We start from the raw sequence: 20,238 nt of genomic DNA, 5'->3' as shown, positions 1-20,238 counted from the left end.
TTTGAATTAGCTTCATTATCAGCTTCCTTTTGTAGAAGACATGTTTTTCAGCCATTTTCAGCTAAATAAAAAACAAAACAAACAAAAAAAAAGGTTTTATATTGTAGATGTGATATGTCAGTGATGAGATAACTATAAAGTGTGCATTCATAAATAAACCAAAAAAAAAAAAGAGAAGCTTTTTATGATTGTTTTACCATAATATTTATTTATGCCATATTACAAACCTCAAATTTGCTATGTTGATTTTTTTTTTACTGAAATGGTTGTCTGGTGGATAAGTTACATTATATCTGTGGTGAGATAATGACTTTTTTATTTATTTATTTACTTATTTATTTATTTATATATAAATAAAAAAGGGGATATTTTTTTAAACACCAACAACTTTAGACACCAAGACGTTAAAATAGTTATTTACACATATATGCTGTTTATAAAAGCATTTATTTGGTCAGGAGTTTCTTCGTTGTTTTATTACAGCCGAAATGTTCACGCTTTCGGTTCCTCGTGTTTACACGGAAGCCAAGCAACTGCCGTCTCTACGATGATTTTAAAACCACCCGTATTCGGACAAGCAGGTCTTCCTACTGTAGATTGACATAACGGGACCCAGTTCCCTGCACTACGATTGGCCTTTAACACAATCTTCTCAGAGGTCAGCCAATCATAGCGCTAGAGGGCGGGCTTTACGGAATACAGGTAGGGGGAAAATATCACTAGCACACATCCAGAACGTTCTAGACATTCTAGAAGAGACAGCGGGGTAATGGCAAGCGACAAGTGAGTACATACTAAAGTGAAATGTTTCGTATTAAAAGTGTGTTTGTGTTTTTTAAAGGTATAGTAGTAATACAGACATCTTCTCGTTGCAGGAGTTTTACTGACAGCTTTATAGACGCGGACCCAGCGCGAGCTCTTGAGGTAATGCTATTAGCTAACAGTTAGCTTTGGGGTGCTATTAGAATTAGCTAACTGTCTTAACAGCTCTGCGAACGCTGACGTCTACACACTAATATGTCCTCACTGACAAGATAACGTGACGGTAATTTGCTTTCTAATCAGCTTAGATTTTGAAAATAACAATATTGACAATATAATAACAAAAACTCTAGAATGCTAGTTAGCTAAGCTAATATGAATGATGTGATATGCTAAGTTAGCTTAGCACAGCTGTGTGGTAGCTAACTAGCCGTGTTGCTAGGTTATGTGCTTGATCTGATTTAATGTACAGATGGATCTGTTTAATTTAGAAGTAATTTTCAACACTGGCTGGGCCATATTGTGCTTTCTAATCGTTTATAGTTGTATTTAATGTTATAAAGCATCAGCGAAATAATAATAAATAAATAAAAAGCTCCTTTTATTACTTAATGATTTGAGACTAACAATGAGCAGATTTTAAAAATCATGTTTAACAATGTAAAACATACACTTGTTGATATGGTGACTTTTTTGTTGTGGGCTGTTTATTTAACCTTTTATTAAGGGAGTCTCTGGTTTGTGTGCTTTGTAACAGTCAAAGTGCTGTGCAAAGTTTATCAGCAAAGGAAAGTCTTCAGGAAAGAGTAATTTAAGCTTGATTTTAAAAAGACAAGCTTTGCTTTTTAAGAGGAGAAGAAGAAGAAGAAGAAGAAGGGAGATGTGATCAAGTGGAGATAGAAAGAAAATGAGACGTGTGGGAGGGAATGATTGTTTCTGTAATATAAGCGTGGATACGAAGACTCGTCTCTCAGATGTAACATGAAATCTAACTATAAACCATTACAGTGCACAACATGTAGTTCGTTCATAAACGTTGTAATCGATGGCAAGTTGCTGTATTGTAAGTGGAATAACACTCCAGACCGTGCACTTAATGGAAAAGGAAATAATGCGCTGCCGGGACATCCGGATGTCACTTCTATAAAAGTTTGGATATCTGTGGAAAAACACTATCCTTATTAAGAGTACCGGTTTCCATTGATTTTCAGTTGATCAGGTATTGCTAACTTGTGTATACATCTGTTATCTGTTAACATGTTGCTACCAGAAAGGCTTTAGTGAAGGACATATTAACTGTTATTGTTTGTGTCAATGAAACAGATCATTACTATATGTTGCTGCAACACACACACACACACACACACACACACACACACACACACACACACACACACACAGCTAGTTGGTCACCGGAAAATGGGTTTGTATCTCTCTAACAATTCTGCAAATTATTATCTGACGTGTTTCTTTGGTAAAACCTTGCAGAATCTTTTGTTAAAAAGTAGGCTGTGCTGTTCACTTATTCGTTGATTACTTTTTGTGGTATAAGAGGAATAAAACTCTTCAGAATTAAAGGGAAAACCAATCAACTTCAAAGTGTTATAATTAACTCCGCTTTGTAACAGGCCACATTGCAATCCTCCATCACTGATTATATTCCTCTAACAACATGCCCTGTCATGTCTTATTCATTAATTATTTATAATTAAAGCCTTGGTTTTAATTGCCTCATTCTGTCGTTTTATGTTTTTCCTTCCGAGACACCCTAGTATCTTTACCCCTACAGTACCCCTGTGTCTATCTGCCTGTCTTCTTATCCACCTCTGCTTTCTATCCTATCCACTTTATTTTTATTAATACTGCAATATTTAGCCTCTGCAGTATTGATATCTCCAATGGAAGATTTAATTTGACCAAAATACATTTGTATTTGCTCTGTGAGCATTCTGAATTAAGTTTTGATTAAAATGTTCCATTGGTGTGTTTAAGAAAATAACACAATACATTTTTTGCTAGTGTTTAGTAATATATTTGCAGTTTGCTGTTCTGGTCCCTATAATGCAGATCTACTATAAATCTGTCTTATCTAATATTTTGCATGACAGTAAATAATTGAAATGATATTATTAACACAACTGCAGGCTTGCAAAACCGGCTAATTAAACCATTACCAGCATTTCTCATTCTAGTTGTATGTACTCATTTCTCATGTTTTCTGCTTTTTTGCCAGGAGCTGAACGTGGCTTTAGGTGAGAAGGCGGACCATGCGGAATGGCTGTGCCAGCGAGCATATGCACACATCTTGTTAAAAGACTATAACAGTAAGTGATTGTGTTATCTATGTCTCATGTTGTTATTATTAAAGTCCTCTTGCTCAGTTTCTTCTAGAATGATGTTAGGTGCTCCAAAGGTTTATTTGAACAGGTTTTAATGCTGATGTTTGTTAGCCTGGACAGTAGATCTGTGTTGTCTTATTTGAAATGCTTGGATTGGACTTCAAATATTGTTGAATGACAGCCGTGACCTATAACTGTACACTACGTAAAGTACATTTTACTGTAAGTATCTTCTCACATGGAATACTAACAGTTTTACTAACCGGAAGAGTCCTAGTTTCCCAGTCGATATGAAACACCCATGATGCCATGCCACTAAACTTTTCGAGTTTGTTTTGTTTTGTTATGTTTTGAGTTTGTTGATATACAGTAAGAAAAAATCTTTCAATGTAGATTCGATTTAGCTAACATTTGACGGGTATATATTTGTTATCAGTTGACTGTATTTATTAGTTTCCACTAAAAAATTCACTGTTAAACGAAAAATATCGTTTTGACTCTAAAAGATTCCAATGAAATGTGAGATTTCAAATGAAGCGATTGAGTTTAACGAACGATTGAATTCATTCATTTATTATTTTTGGCCTCCTGCATCAGCAAGTTTGCAAACATGTTCAAACACTTTGAGCAGCAGAATAACAGGAAACGGTGCTCATGTGGATCTTAGACAACCGATCTGTAAAAGGGTTTTGATCTAAAAGAGATTCCTGCGATGTGCAGCTAAACTTTTCACAACCGTTGCTGCTATAGACTTTCAGCTGATTATGAATCAATGGAATTGCACCGCTCTCTTTCCTCTGAACGGATGGACGTGCTCACTTATGGGCTCGTTCATAAAATTATGAAATACAGTTCAGATGAAATAATAACAACATTCAGGTAATGCTTTTTTTTTTTTACTTGTCCGTAACATTGTGATGCAGTTGAAATAGACCTTGTGTCACAAAGTGTGCTCATGTGGACTATGTCTTGCCGTTTCCTAGTTTGTAGTCCTTTTTCACTGCATTTTGCATGAAATTGCTGTGATTCCACCCATTACTGCTTTTACCAATGCCAACCGAGCTGTTATGCTGTGTGCTGGGACATGCATGTGTGTGTAAAATATAGTGCAGACCTCTGATTAGTCAAATGCTGTCAAATTAGTCTAATTGGCCAGTGGGTGTGGCATAGCAGGTGGTGCGATTTGGAAGTATGGGCACACTTGGATGTGGATTTCATAACAGGGTAACAGATATTGTGTCATCGGGTAGGCGTGGCCTATTGGATAATCTAACCATAACCCTAACCGTAGTTTTTGGTTGTTTATTTGTTTTCGAAAATAGGTTAACTGTAAGATAATAAAGCATAATAGATATAAAATATAAAATCTACCTGTATGACTGTTTTGTCCTTCATTATCCATCGTAGATATGCTCTTTTTTTTTTTGAAAGAGGGCATTTTTCCAAGACCTCCAGAAACACGGCCCCTTTACGTCATGGTAACGAAACCCCTGGAATTTAGTGAATGCCGGCACATCACATTGCTGGACTGCATGAGAGAACCACATGGGGGGAAAAAAAACCATTAGAAAATAGCATTTATTTTCTTCCGATTATTGTTGTACTTACAAAAAAACTAAACTTGGTTACAAATGTGCTGTTCCCAGGTGCCCATTTTGATCCCTGATATTAATTATATATAAAACATTTTTTTAGGAGCAGCTGACGATGCTAAGAAAGCACAGGAGCTTCAGCCTGGTATGGCACTTGCATTCTTGAGAACAGGGTGAGTTCCTACACAATGTGATCACCCACATACCCTCCATGGCTGTTTGTTAAATACTGAGTACTTATTGATCATGTTGATTCAAATTGTCATCTGTTCTTCACATACATTTGAATATTATTCAGTCTTTTTGAAATATTGCCACATGGAGAAAGAACAGCAGCAGTCCACCTCCTACAGTTCTGTTATGTAACTGCTGCCGTGTCGGCTTTATTTCGCTAAAGTTACTCGATTAGACTTTATTGCATCTGCTTCTATTTCTCGTTTTGTAGAATTGCAGAATATCATCTTAACAACATCAGTGCTGCCCACCAGGCCTTCACAGCTGGAAAAGGAGTTGAAGGTGAGCCAGTTTATGCGTGAAGGCAACCGAAACCTCGTTGTTAATGAGTAATAATATATATATTTATATATTTTATTTTATTTTAATGAGTACTACATTTTTTTTTTTTTTTACACCAACTTTTTTATGGTGTAAGCATCTCTCCATCCGAGATTATTATACTTTTGAACGAACAGGGACAAGGTCAACTGGCTGAAATTGTTTTTCTTCAACACCCCTCTTTCTGATTGAAGTACAATTTAAGAGGATTTCAGACATACAAGTTAATAAAAAAAAAAAAGCATTGGACCTTTTGGTGTCTGAGGCATTCCTGTTGGCATCCAGTTTTACTGATTTGTTTATACTTGCCCTCAGTATACTAAAGAACTTAGTGGGTTCTGTTACCCAAAATTGAAAACCTGCCACTGAACACATTCCTATGTTAAGCAGCATGGCCAATTTTCACGCGAGCTTCATATCTGGTCGTCGGCATGAAAAACAACAAACCGCCTCCACTTTGTATGTGTTTACGCAATTGGTTTGTTCCAGTTTACTTTTAAAGTTAATATTTTCCACAGGTGCTAATGAAGACTTTCAAACGTGGATCAAGAAATGTGAAGAGAAAATGGCAAGTAAGTTTAGACTTTAGTCATTTTTACATTTCAGTCATCGATTTGACATTGCATTGAACCAACAACCCTTTCCACGCTACTTGATTTTACACAACGTGCACATCATCCCAAACTGGGCAGCGAGTTTATATACATCATGTACATGTTTTATTAGGATCACCTACAGTTTTCTAATTCTGTTCCCAATCATTTGGCTGCAGTGTGAAAGAAAAAAGTCATGCAGATACAAGTCAAGAGCTTAAGTTCACGCTCATATTAAACAGAATAAGAAACTGTCTATCACCTGGGATCTGACACCGGGTTTGGTTTGTTTTCGGTCTTCACTGTCCAGTTTCAGTGAGTCTGTGCTTCAGTGTCTTAAAGGAGTTGAGTCCAGTTTGGGCTTCCGATGTTGTAGCTCTTCTACCTCTAGATTTTTTGGCAATGTTTTAGCCAATGCTGAGATGAATTTCTGCTCATGTTTTAAAGAGAGGTTATTTGAGCCAATAATCACCGTGTAGTTTTCTCCCAATCCCAGGAGATCTGCAGCTTCAGAAATGTTCATTCTGACATTTGACGTGAACATTGTGTCACTGCATTACTTCCACATGATTAGCTGATTAAAAAAAAAACTGTATGGAGGTGTCCAGATGATCCCAATAAAATAGATGGTGAGAGTTTTATATATTTATATATATATACAGGAACAGGAAATCAGATGGGAAGCTTGTTCTCAGTCGTAGTGTAGCAGACCGGCTAAATAATGTAGCCCAGAGTTTATAGAATTGGTTTTGAACCATGTTGTATTTTTACTTCTAATTTGCCCTTTGTGACTTTGCTGTGTTTGAAATCATAGAGCAGGTTTCCAACCACCATGCTTCAGGTTGCCACTGGGCCTTGGCATATTCGCCTGCAGCAGTTTTTTCTTCCGTTTTCGGTAATCCCCATGAGGACATTAGGCTTCCTGCTGATTGAATGCGAAGCAGTGAAATAAAAAAAGCAGCTCTTTAAATAAAGCCTTCTGGACAAGTTAGAAACACGGTGAACATGCATCACTATGTTAAAATTCTTGTTTGCCACGTCATCAGAATCAGATTTATTGGCCAAGTGTGTTGACACACACAAGGAATTTGGTTCCAGCTGTTTGTGTCTCAAAAGTACAGACATAAATAACACTATACTATACAAGATAATACAGATGTGATACAATAGACAGTATGAGTATTAAATATGAATACGGAATATATGACAGATCAGTTATGTACATAAAGTGTGCAAATAACAATTGTGCAGTATTATGCTTTTTTGTACAATATGCAGCAGCAGTAGTGTGTGTAACCTACACGGATGACGTGATGACTCGAGCGTTGTAGCGCGTAGACCTTCATTCGGAGCAGCCTGTAGCTGCGTTTGTAATGTAAAGTCAAAGAAATTTCGATTTTGGAGGAGGTACGATTGCAGACACGTACAAACTCCAACTATTCAACACAAAGGGAAAAGCTTGCGGAAAACCGCACAGTCCGTCCATCGAATTTCTGTACTTTTTAACTTTGACTGGAAATCTGAAGACTATCCCAAGAGACTTTTGGCACAAGGCAGGGGACACTAAGTACGGTGCCAAATCGCATACACGCCCGTGCACGACATACAATTTAGAGATGAGGTTTAGCCTACAAAGTATGTCTTTGGAACGGGCCACGTATTTGTCAGAGTGCATTTACTTAGATGCAAATTGGATGATTGCAGTTTGAATAAATAAACTGTAAACTCTATAACTGAAATCAGAATATTTACAAAATACATATTTTTAATGCGTGCCACTTGGGTCAATGTAGGTGATTGAGTGTGTGATTGTAAATGATGGGTTGCATTCCACCTTAACTCTGGCCAGAATAAAGCAGGTAATGTAGATGAAGGAATGTATGAGGAACGATCAGTATATAGTGGAGGGACCATCTAGTGTACGTCAAGAGCAACATACTAAAAGGTCCAAATTATGAGCACCATATTAACGATGATACGTTAGAATTAGTGTCTTTTCTGTGGGATGCTGTTGATTGAAATCACATCTGAATTCATTTCGGAGTTGCTTTCAGTGCAGATTGCTCCGATTTCTAATTGATCAAGCAAAGGTTATTCCATTATTCTTCCTCACAGTATTTTTCTATGCCTATAAACATCGTGAACATTGCATTCTCCTTTGATGTGCTTTAAGCAATCCTCACATTTGCTCATAGTAGAAATAGTAATGCTGGTTATGCAACATCCTTTTCTCTTAGCTAAAACATTATGTAAAAAGGTCTAATCACCTGAACAGAAATGGCTTAAGAAATATTCTGCGTTTAATAGTCATCCTTCGTTTGCCATGCATCGTTTCGTTTGTATCCTTCACACGGTAATTAACTGCAATTATCTATTTTTCTGCAGTGATCTCATGTACCTAACCCTGATATTCAGATGTTTTTAAGCTTTATAGATCTCAGAGAGTAGGATTGAACACAGCTGGCAAATATGCTGGCAGAATAATTATCAGTACTGCGTCTGCTGCGTCGTAATGACCCTTAGTTAAACGTGTCAAAAGTCAGCTTATTGGCCCAAGATCTCCATTAACAGCTCACTCACTCATACAATATTTCAAACGGGCTATTCTTAGACCCAGCATGCTGAATTGAATGCCTGAGGGCAACAAATAACTGTTAATGCACTGATGTACATGATAAACAACCCTGTTGAACTTGCCACCAGCAGAAGTAAAGCGTGTGTGTTTGTGCGTTTAGAAAAACACTGCGCAGCACATGCTGGGAGCCGCACGGGTGTTTTTAAAAAGCAGCATCTTTCTTTTTGATGATTCAAGAATCAAGCAGCGTGCTGTCCTTTGGCTGTCACTGTCACTTCTGATGCGAAATCATATTTACAATGTTTGAATTAGAAGCTGTCATGAAAAAAAAAACATTTGCGTTGTTTCGCACTTTATCCTTTGTGGGTGTGTTTGTAGCACGGAGCGTCTAGACCGATCAAGGCTGTCTTCCTCTGTTCTGTATCGACATGATGCTTTTGTTTTGGAAGTGTTACACAGACCTTTTATGTCGTGAGGGACATTTACCATATCTGTCTGCTCTTTAGCTTTTTTAATCCTCCTTCGCAGCCCTCTGGCTTTTCTATATAAATCAGAAATAGAGAAAACTCGCAACTAGATTTAATTTTTTCTTTTCAGAATCTCTCCCCCTATTTTCCTCCTTCTTTTGAAATGCGACCTCAATTTAATAGCCATTAGTGCACTGTCGGTTGCTTGCGAGCTCCATCTCATACTGCTTATGAAAATATTCAATAATTTATGAAACATAACAGCTTAATATGGTGGGGGGACCTTTTAGCTCTCATTTATGGTGCCACAAAATCCACTTGGAATGATAAACATCTCTCAAACTGTAGAATTATATCCAGTGAGGAAATATTTTACAGTCTATAGTTTGTTGTAAAGATTTGCCTTCATACAAGTGTTTAAACTTTGTGGGTTAACTAGACTTAAAGTCTAACGGTGTCACTTTTACTCCTGCATTTCTAATGGTACGTACTGCAGACGTGCATTATTTTATTATTTATTATTTTCCACAACCATTTGTTGTGGAAGACTTCTAGTTTAATTAGGTATCTGTTTGCATTCAGATGCAGTATGACGTCGTAGACAGCGAGTTTATATTTAGCACACAGTCTGCAGACGGTTTATCTAATTGATGCTTTGTACTTTCTGCTTCGTTGTAACAGCACAAGACCAAAACGGAACCTCGAATTTGGTATGTACGCTTTTAAGCTGTCCCATGTAATTACTCCTGCCTTTAATATTGCACTAGAGTCTAATTAATTCAGCTAACATCACCATCAACACAGGAATGGCTTTAACTTCAGGATTGCACGCTTTTTGGTCGAGGTTATGCATCATGGTGTCTACTTTAATTTACTTACTTATTCTCAGTAAATGAAAGTTGTTTATTTTTTTTAGTTCTGTTAAATGAAACGAATGTGATCACGGGTGGAGTAGCAGCGAGTTCTATTTGGCTTTGGATCGTTGTCCTCTAGAGAAAATTCTTTGTGTTTAAATTGCTTTTGTAAAAAAAAGAAAATAATAATAAATCCCCCCAGTTGGGGGCACTGTTGCTCACTTTAAATGAAACAATCCACAAGACATCAGATACAGTGGGTTATTAATGGCATTGCTATTTTCTGCTGTATTTTCATTGATCTGTGACTTGTTTGTCTTTCCCTTCGGTTCATGTGGAACGCACACGCACATTTCTCAACGTCGACAGCAAACTGCAGCTCCACATGTCAAGTAAGTGCAAGAGTATTACTGACTGATGCTTTGAAATACCACATAATGTCCTTGTAATGGCTCCAAACACGGAAGATTTTGTGTGAGCTTTGACGAAACGGTTGTTTTTGATTTTGTATATTACGAAGCCAGTGGTTAGTATTCGGTTGCCCAACTCTTTCTATTTTCCCCCTCAGACACGACTGGTACCAGACAGAATCTCAAGTCACTATCACCATAATGGTAAAAAATGTCATGAAGGAGGACGTCAGCATCACATTTAAGGAAAAAGAGGTAACCAGATCTTAGGTGGAATGTACACGTTAACGTTTTTACTGTTAATAATGCTTAATAACAGCATTCTTATCTATTCGGTTTTGTTCCCAATCATGGTGTTTACATGTTTCGGAAGTGCAGAGTGTTCATCTAGACTTTACCATTTTTTAATGAAAAGCACGTGTTGAATCTATTATTAAGAGCTACAGAAAGTTGAACAGGCATATTGACATGTTGTCAGAGCTGCTGGCGTGCCTTGCGTCGTGATAAACAACTGTTCATGTGCTTTCAAAAAGCATTCAGATTAAAAGTGAGAAGAGTGGAAAAAATATGTACAGGGCCCCTCCTTCCATCTCTGTCTCTCTCTCTCTCTCTCTCTCTCTCTCTCTCTTATCTTTTCTCTTCTTTAAAAAAAGAAAAAAAAGAAAATCAAAGTTTCACCCTTGTTTGATGTGGATCCTATAAATTAATTACGTATAATGTGAGTATAGTGTAATAATTTGGTTGCAAACGAGCTAGAGATGAGATAAAATATGGATGCAGCGCTATCAGGGGAACCTGCCCGCAGGCTGTTTTCACGACTCCCGTCGGGATATACCAGCAGTCTGCGTGGCATTAATGAGAAGTCCTCGCCAGCTCAAAGCATCCTCCTCTAAAGCACACAAACTCTGGAATATGTGTGGGGAGTGGAGGATGAGGAGAGAAAGGGAAGAAAAGAGGAAAGGAGGCATAATCAGGAGACTTGGAGTTGAAGTGAGCCTCAAAGCTAAGCCTTAGGAGAAGTTTCAGGGAACGGGGAGCTTCCATCTCTTCCTGCTTTCTTTCCACTGTGTGATTCACTCCAGGGCATCAAACCTGCCCCCAGGCTTCTCCCTCACCACACCTGCAGCTACGCCTTAGTAGAACAAAGTTTCATGATCTACATAATTTATCAGATCTTATCAGCAGCGGCGTCTTTGGCCAGTAAAGCCAGTTACTAATATTTTTTTTATTTTTATCTATTAAACGGTTGCCTGGATTTAGCCAGATGTTCATATTAAGTTCTCCTCCTGTCTTGGTGAATATTAATCTTCAAATCATTGATTCACATTAGAGAAAATGTTTTTAACTCAAGATGTTTTAGTCCAGCCGGACGAAATGAAAACAAGATGTGATTTGATTTATTTATTTATTTATTTATTTATTTATTTTTTATCTATTTATTTAAAAAAATAAATATTAATTAATTGGTTAATTAATGAATTGGTTTGTTTATCTATTTATTTTTTTAACTAAATTTCTTTTTGCCCCTTTCCACAGTTGAAAGCATCGTTGAAACTTCCATCTGGAGAGGATTACTGCCTAAATATCCACCTGCTACACCCTGTGGTTCCTGAGCAGAGCACATACAGGATCTTCTCCACCAAGGTACGTCATGAACCTTTTGCATTTTTCTATATAAAATAACTTATATAACTTATATAAATAGACACTTGTAAGAGATTGTTGTCGGGAACTGTTTTTCATAATAAAATCAATAAACAATGGATTTCTGCTAAAAAAATTAAACTGCCATTATTAACGACATAATCAATAAGTGTAGTTTGTAGTAATTGTCTGTGTTACGAATCGGCTTAGCGCTGCACCCAGTGCTGCCGCCCCAGGGAAACACAGTCGGTGGATTCCTAAGCAGCGTCTTGTGCTATAAACCGTTATCAGTGTGCCATTGTCTGCTTTTCTGCTTGGTCTCTATATATTAAGTGTAGGGGATGAAGATATTAAGTGTAGGGGATGCTGTAGTTCATTAACATGGCTACAATACGACGAGGCCAGTGTTAGAAAAACTTGTTAGCTTGTGCACGCTGAAAAGGAAGATTTGACTTAACTACTTTGAAAGATTTATAGTTGATAGCATTTGTAAAGCCTGTCTCCTGAGTAACTTTCTTACCCCTGTACCGTAGTTAAATAAATAAGCATCGTGTCCGAACACAAAGTTTTCTTGTCGAATTAGATATAGAGGTTTGCAGAAGTATTGTGTGTGTGTGTGTGTGTGTGTGGTACCTATATTATGGGCAGCATGCGTGTAATGTCACTCTTTCTGAACACGTAGCGAGGCTTGGTGTCTCCTAAAGCTGCAGTAAAGTGCCCAGTAACAGGAGAGTTCAGCTCTATCGAGTCAAACGTCAAATATTTGAAATGACATATTCTATAGTGATGCTGTACACTGCGTGGGCAAAATAAAGTCCGAAATGTTTCTGTTGCTTTGATTATCATGGCACACGTTTCTCTGCTGGAGCTCGTATGGACGACGGGAGAGTCGGGCCGCTGCATGAAGTCTTCTCCAGCAGAACGTAAACATTCTTAATGCAGCTACGGTCTGGACTCTGTGGTGGCCTGTGTGTGAAAATGGTGCCTTATGCTCCTTAAATCACTCTGTCACAATTTGATCCGGATGAATTCTGACAATAAGCTCAGATCACAACACTAGGCACTTCCTCTGCCTCTCTTCCTCTGCCTCACCCTGATGTACTCATCACTCTGGAATAGAGCAAATCAGAGCTCATCAGACCACTTGACCTTTTCCCAATGTTCCAATATGGCAAATTGAAGCACTTTTATTTCTGATCAGACTTAAGGCAGGATTTCTTAAGGCAACACATCTGTTTAATCCTAATCCTTCTCAAACAGAATAACATCTTTTCCACAACCACAGTTTGTCCTTCGACATGGTCTTAAGAAACGATTAACTAGTCACCACATCAGCTTTAAGTACTTGTTGCCAGATGAAACTCTTGAATGAGGCTCTTGAATATTTGCTTAGTTAAATCCAGCTGTTTTTATTTCTTTATTTTCTTAATATTTATTATTGACCGACTAATGCTTTTTCTTTCTAGTGTAACTATTTTGAATTGAATTGGATTAATCAGGACATTATAAATCCACTAAATTCGACAGAGATCCCTACTTCGAATTAAAATCCGCGATCTATATTGGGTTTGAAATCTAATACTATAATCTTACAGTTATTTAATACTAATTAGGCCTACACTCAAAGGGTTTGTTATGATTTGTTTAAGTATTATTCATCTTCTACCGCTTATTCGAACTACCTCGGGTCACGGGGAGCCTGTGCCTATCTCAGGCGTCATCGGGCATCAAGGCAGGATACACCCTGGACGGTGTGCCAACCCATCACAGGGCACACACACACACACACACACACACTCTCTCATTCACTCACGCAATCACACACTAGGGACAATTTTCCAGAGATGCCAATCAACCTGCCATGCATGTCTTTGGACTGGGGGAGGAAACCGGAGTACCCGGAGGAAACCCCCGAAGGCTATCTTTCATACGTTTTTAAAAATCTTAATTTTGATTCTGCTCGTCGGTCGTTGCATCCTGGAGCCGTCAGGCTATTTGTCATGCTTTCAGATGATTCATGTGTAATGGCGCCGGTTCTCCACAAATGTACACGATGAAGTGACCAGCGTGCTGTCGGGTTGCACAGATTGGGACCTCTCGTGTTCAAACAATGAAATTGCAGGAGATGTATAATTAACAGAATGCAGATATCACACATTTGCACACTTCAAATCATTGCGTTTATGCACGAAGATTGCATCATCTCATGGCGTATTGTCACATCCCAACGGCAGAACGCTTTTTGCTAGATGGATTAATTTAGCGTGCATGTGTGACAAACCTTCACCCATGGATGAGAAACCTTCACCGCAAATCTTTTCTGAATCATTAGCATGTGGGTATGAGGAAGCGCTGACAAAAGGGAGCAAAATAAATCCAGCACAAAGCCGTTATATAACACTCCAGTGTACTACATTGGTGTCACTATATTGAAAGAATACGACAACGCTAGCCTTGGGTAATCTTCACTAATGATGATAATGTCATGCATTGCCCATCAGATGGTTGACTTTGTCGATGGCAGATGATGTGCTACAATAGAAACTTTTTTTTATTAAAGTGAGAATAATCACATAATGTTTTTCAACTCATCTCAGAAATAATGTTCGACCTCATTCAGGCTACCCAGTTGGACAAAAGTGCGTGAGTGTGTGCGTGAGTGTGTGCGTGAGTGTGTGCGTGAGTGTGTGCGTGAGTGTGTGCGTGAGTGCGTGCGTGAGTGCGTGCGTGAGTGCGTGCGTGAGTGCGTGCGTGAGTGCGTGCGTGCGTGAGTGCGTGCGTGCGTGAGTGCGTGCGTGCGTGAGTGCGTGCGTGAGTGCGTGCGTGAGTGAGTGCGTGCGTGAGTGAGTGCGTGCGTGCGTCAGTGCGTGCGTGCGTGCGTGCGTGAGTGCGTGCGTGAGTGCGTGCGTGAGTGTGTGCATGCTTGAGCGAGCGCGTGCGTGAGCGAGCGCGAGCGGGTGTGTGTGTGTGTGTGTGTGTATACACTAGATCAAGTGGCAGTGTTACGAAGCAAAGATGTAAAAAGTTAAGAAGCAAATGTATGTTAATTGGTCTAAAGGAAATGTGGCCCCTCTCACATGTACACAAGTTTTACACATTATTTACTGTTTACTGAGCAGCTCTGTATATGGCTGTTGTATTGATGTCACTTGTTTAACTTGAGTGTGATTAGATGGTCTAGATTTCCCGTGTCTGTTGGGGACATTTTCTTTAAGCTTTTTATTCAGACGATAGAAATGACAAGTTACCGCTTTTATTTGAATGCAACAGTTTTAGCCCATTTTTCTTAGTTTATCGTAATGCACTCATTTAGCAGCCATATTCACTATATGTAAATGTATTATGTTAGCAAATGAATATATAGCATAGTTTCTGGGGAAACAAAACTGGTCGGCTAGCTAATAAATGTATGCTTTGTCCACGGCTGTGTGCTGTTTACTCCATAACCTGTCACTCGTCATTAAAAATGTTCTTGATTCTATTGAAAACATTATCGGTGGGTAAAATAGCAGATTTTGGTCTATAAATGTCACATGTACTTTGTAAATAAATTTTAACAGGGTTTTTTTTAGCTTGATGAAAAATGGTGCTTGATTTAATTACGTTAAAATGTTTTCTTTGTGATATGAGAAGCAGCATGTAGGTTCAGTTCTACTCACAACAAAAGCAAACACTAACAGATAATTGCCCCGCAAATAGACACTCCTATATCCTGTTCTATATTTTTGGAGAGAAAAAAATAGGGCTTGAATGTGGATATAGAATTTCTAAACCGAATTAGTGACTGAAACCTGTCCTTGTTTTGGGCCAGTATCAAACAGGCAGCCATTGTTGTTGCCCCGCTGTTGAATTTCTAGCCTTTGTAGAGCAAACACATTGCAAAGCCTGGTCAATAGCAAGCAAATGATTGTTTTGGTGCGAGCGCAGACACACACGCGCATGTTAAATATGCGACTGTCTCCACCAGATTCACCTCACTTCCACCCTGCACCTTGTACCATGGCAACGGTGGAAAGAAACACATACCGGGGTGCCTGTATAGGCGAGTGTAACAAGAGCCCTGTTTAAACATGAGGAAGAGTAGAGGGAGGTGTAACCAACACCCCTCCTTCCCCACCTCTCTCTCTCTCTCTCTCTCTCTCTCTCTCTCTCTCTTACACACACTCAAACACACACGCCCACACAGTCCTGGACCCTGGACCTGAGTCTTCACAAAGCCCCACTTGTCCGTGGGTCTGCTGGGCCCCACTGGAGCACCTGGTTTTAGCGAACACTCTGGCACGGCACGTCGCTCGGCACTATCATCAAACACGACACATGCCGCGAATCCAAATCTTCCTTCTGCCTTCATTGTTATGCAGTTTCCCCAAAGATGTTGTCGACTACTCGAGATTTTGCCCCACCGTTGCTTCATCAGATCCTATATTGTGTTTTTATGTTCACTCTAAAACATGAACAACACGCAGTCTCTAGAATTGCATGCCTCTTTTTATCCAAATGCAGCAGCCTTCTAACCTTAATTTTCTCCATACCGTTTTTCCTTACTTTGTACTTTGTGTAGATTTCTGTAGACCAAACAGAGCCTGCAGAACGAACCGATCGAGACAGCTGCAGTTGTCAGACCTCTAGGTTACTGACCCACAAGCCCGGGTTGCTTACTGATGCGGTGTACACCACAATTTAATTAGTTTGACTAATTAACCTTCTTGTTATACAGCATACAATAAATGTTTAGAGCTGTATGTGGAAGTATAACGCAATATGTTTGTCTAAGGAGTTTATAGGAATATATTCATAGGCTTCTGCCGCATGCTCCTGAATATCCCAGAAGCAGTAAATATAAATTGCTGGGTACAGCGTTCAGAGTGCCAGACTTTGGTATCTATTAAGATTTTTTTGGCACCGAACAGTAAATTATGTGTATCAGCTGTGTAATTAGTCCTTGATCTCAGTCAGTGGTTCTCAGGGGCTCAGAAACTTGGAAATGGATGGAAGCCCTAGGCTCTTAAAGCAAAAGGTTTTTTTTTAATAAAGCGCCTTGGGGTTGGTTTTCACTTTCAGTCGTACATGTTCTCAAATGAAATGTCAACATGGAATTCTGCGTTGGGAAATAGGATTTTTTTTTTTTTCCGTCTGAAAAACAGAGAGCCTAAGGCATCTCGAGAAGGAGGTGAATTAGAATGTCAAAAGTTGGACTTTTGTACTTAATCTTGTTAATGCAAGAATACGTTTTGTCCATGACATTTTTCCATATGTGTTTTTGTGCAAGTGTGTTTCAACCCCCAAGAAACTGACTGTCTTAACCCCTAAAAAGAGAAAATTTCCTCAGTGGACGTGCCTGACCTTGCTTGCTACGCTGGGACGGGGAGAACCAATTACTAGCTGCCTTAACGGACAGAAAGGGCGAATGCGAAAGGAAGGGAAAGGCTAAGGACCCGATCTGAAGCTGCTATGTTATTGCGAATCATTTCCTGACACACAAATAATCAGATTCATCCCTTTTTAATTTCCATATCTGTCTCTGTTGGATTGTTTGTTTCTTTTTAATGAGATGTCTTCTCATCCACAGCCAGACATCAGTGTCTTGTACACTGACACTTTGTAAGAGGCCTTTCCCCACCCACGAACCCCCTTCTTTTGGGTATTTTGGGTGGTGTGAGTTTAAGCTCAGGATATGTGACATGCCAAGGATGGCCACCGGCTGCTCTAATGGCTGTGACAATGACAGGCAGGCAGTTTTTAGGTAGCATGTTGAATTATTTTTTTTTTTTCTCCTGCCACCCCTCAGGGTCCTAATGGCACTGTCAGGCAGCTTCGCTGGTGCCCGTCAGGTTTCTCAGCAGTTGTGCTGCGCCTGTCACCTCCCCTTACACCCAGCCCCAACAGATATGGGAAGGAGAATTAATGTTGCATAGCCCAAAGATCGAGTGAAGGGGAAAAATGAGCCAGTCCTCACAAGTCATCATCCGTGGCAACCGCTCAAAGCTGCAAAAAGCAAGAGAAGTGTAAAAATGTTCACCTGATGTTCAGAGGGCAATTTCTCTCTTTCACTGAGGATCCTTATTTGTTTTGACTATTATTATTTTTTTTATACTGCATCCTTTTTCACTTTTTTACTTGACTTTTTCTGCCATGCCAGAGGTTTTAATTTACAGCTTGATTGCCTTCACCTAAATCACTATTTAAGGCACTTTGATGCTTTAGCTGCACCATTGGAACTGATTTAATTCAGTCCCATTTATTTTCCTTTCCTGGTCTTAACGGATGCTTGGTGATAATGAAGCTCTGTTATAAGAGAATATATTGGCCAAGCCATTTCACCTGGGAAATAACCTCCAAATAAAGTCAGTGCGTGTCAGCGGGTTTAAGCATTTTATTCTTCACCGTTTCTTCAACAAACAAAAAAACTACCATCTTTTTTCAATTGTCTGCACTAAATCTTCTGCTGGCCTTTTGTGAAAACAATCCCTATCAGGTGTTTGCATATAGTTGTCCACGCAGTATGACTTCTTTCTTTTGCAATTCTTTTGGTCATCGCAACGCACAGATCTGTTGCTCTCCACTGCTTCTGTAAAATTCTGCAAATCACATTTGCAGAATTGTTGTGTCTGTAAAGGTTTTTGGGAAGCCTGATCATTTTACGTGCTTAGGCAACACGTCAAGGTGGCTGGATTTAACAATAGCTCATTGTCTGTCTTTGGTCTTTCATTCCCACCCCTCCCACCCCCCACAGGTTGAGATAAAAATGAAAAAGACGGAAGCCATCCGATGGGAAAAGCTGGAAGGCGAAGGCATCCTTCCCAACTTGAAGCACTTTTCTCCCTCGCCAAGTCAGTATCAAGAAGCCACGTATCTCCTCTTCTGAAATAGTGTCGGCCTGACAATTCCCTGCTCTCAATTTCTGCTTTCCTCTGTTATTCCTGTTCTCGTTTCAGACCAATACCCGTCATCCTCCCACTACACCCGCAACTGGGACAGGTTGGTGGGTGATATTAAGGAGGAAGAGAAGAATGAGAAGCTAGAGGGAGATGCAGCACTGAACAAGCTGTTTCAGCAGATCTACTCTGACGGCTCCGACGAGGTCAAGAGAGCCATGAACAAGTCCTTTGTAAGTACTGGCTTGGAATACGAACACCCTTCATTGTTTTGCATTAACCTTTAAACGTCGTTGGGTAGTAAGCATTAGAATAAACACTGTCTCAATACACAACACATACTTTCCCAAATATACTGCTTACTTTATATACAGTCTCTTTGGATTGCTAACATAAGATTTTGGTTTATCTCCAGAAAGCTTCAGATAATGAAGTAGGCTAGAATTAGTAGCTAAGGTGTTTTGAAAGAATCCAAACTCTCATTTTAGCCTACTTAGTATATATATTCATATAATTATGGTCTCAGTGGAAACATTGCTTAGCTTCGTCTGAGAAAGTGAACGTTTAATTCATGGTCTGATTTGATCTCTCTACACAGATGGAATCAGGAGGCACAGTTCTCAGTACTAACTGGACAGACGTGGGAAAACGAAAAGTAGAGGTTAATCCCCCTGATAATTTGGAATATAAACAATATTAAAGGAACTTGGCCTGCTGCTCTCATCAGCCATACAGTTCCATAATCACCTCACAGCCTCGTCCTTCACTCTGTTGTGTTCACATTATCTCCTCTTCACACGCTACGACTAACAGTCGCGGCGAGCACTTGTTTATCGCTCATAGTTATTCGCCAGCGACACTGAAGATCACTGAAGGACCACTTTCTGTTCATTTAAACATGTCCTACACCTGCGGTTTTTCTTTGCTTTTATATCGCGGGGAGAATACATTATGATGTGAAGAACAGCTTTTTAGATCATCTTGTCTCAATCTGACATCATTCAACTTTCTGGAATATCACTCACCAGTCGTCAAGTAGCCGTGCATCAGTATACAAATTGGCCATTTTTACAATGCATCATGAATTGTGTTTTTCTTGAATATTATCAAAACATGCTGTAAATAAAAAAACAATTTCTTGGTCTGAAAACGAATGGTTTATAAAGATATCTACACTTCTTCTGTCACACTTAGAATATGCCATGCAAAGCTTTCACGGAGGACATAAACAGTGTTTAGTTCATGTAGCACGTTTAATCACATCTCTGAAACGAATCAAACGGGAACCTTTTATAGCTCTAGCGTAAATTCTTAAGTCATTTCCTCTCTCCTTTTATTAAGCTTCTACTCAGACATCAAAAGGAACTCAACCATTTGCATTATGGGTTTAATCTCAAGCCACGAAAGCACTGAGCTTTTATTAAAACTAATACAAATCTGCTAGGTTTATTAACTAGAGATTTTCCCCATTTTTTTTTTCCTTCTGGATTTCACCACCGAACGACACGATTGCGGAAAAAAAAAACAGCTTAACGCAGATTTCTAATGTAGAAAAAGACCTTTATTGCACTT

The 20,238-nt window shown here is 39.1% G+C and overlaps 1 protein-coding gene across 1 annotated transcript; it reads left to right on the top strand.

The window, feature by feature from the left end:
* Positions 1-673: 673 nt before the first annotated feature.
* Positions 674-19,816, top strand: sugt1 (SGT1 homolog, MIS12 kinetochore complex assembly cochaperone). Its single transcript, XM_060860137.1, has 13 exons — positions 674-783; positions 876-924; positions 2,996-3,086; positions 4,797-4,866; positions 5,139-5,209; positions 5,767-5,820; positions 9,565-9,593; positions 10,107-10,129; positions 10,306-10,402; positions 11,684-11,791; positions 18,525-18,621; positions 18,727-18,899; positions 19,265-19,816. Exons 1-13 carry the CDS (start codon positions 770-772, stop codon positions 19,364-19,366), a joined length of 978 nt encoding a protein of 325 aa, XP_060716120.1. The 5' UTR covers positions 674-769; the 3' UTR covers positions 19,367-19,816.
* Positions 19,817-20,238: the final 422 nt, after the last annotated feature.

This window comes from Tachysurus vachellii, chromosome 24 (assembly GCF_030014155.1).
Source record: "Tachysurus vachellii isolate PV-2020 chromosome 24, HZAU_Pvac_v1, whole genome shotgun sequence".
In the NCBI taxonomy this organism is placed as follows: Eukaryota; Metazoa; Chordata; class Actinopteri; order Siluriformes; family Bagridae; genus Tachysurus; species Tachysurus vachellii.
This window is presented reverse-complemented; position numbering and strand designations above follow the sequence as displayed.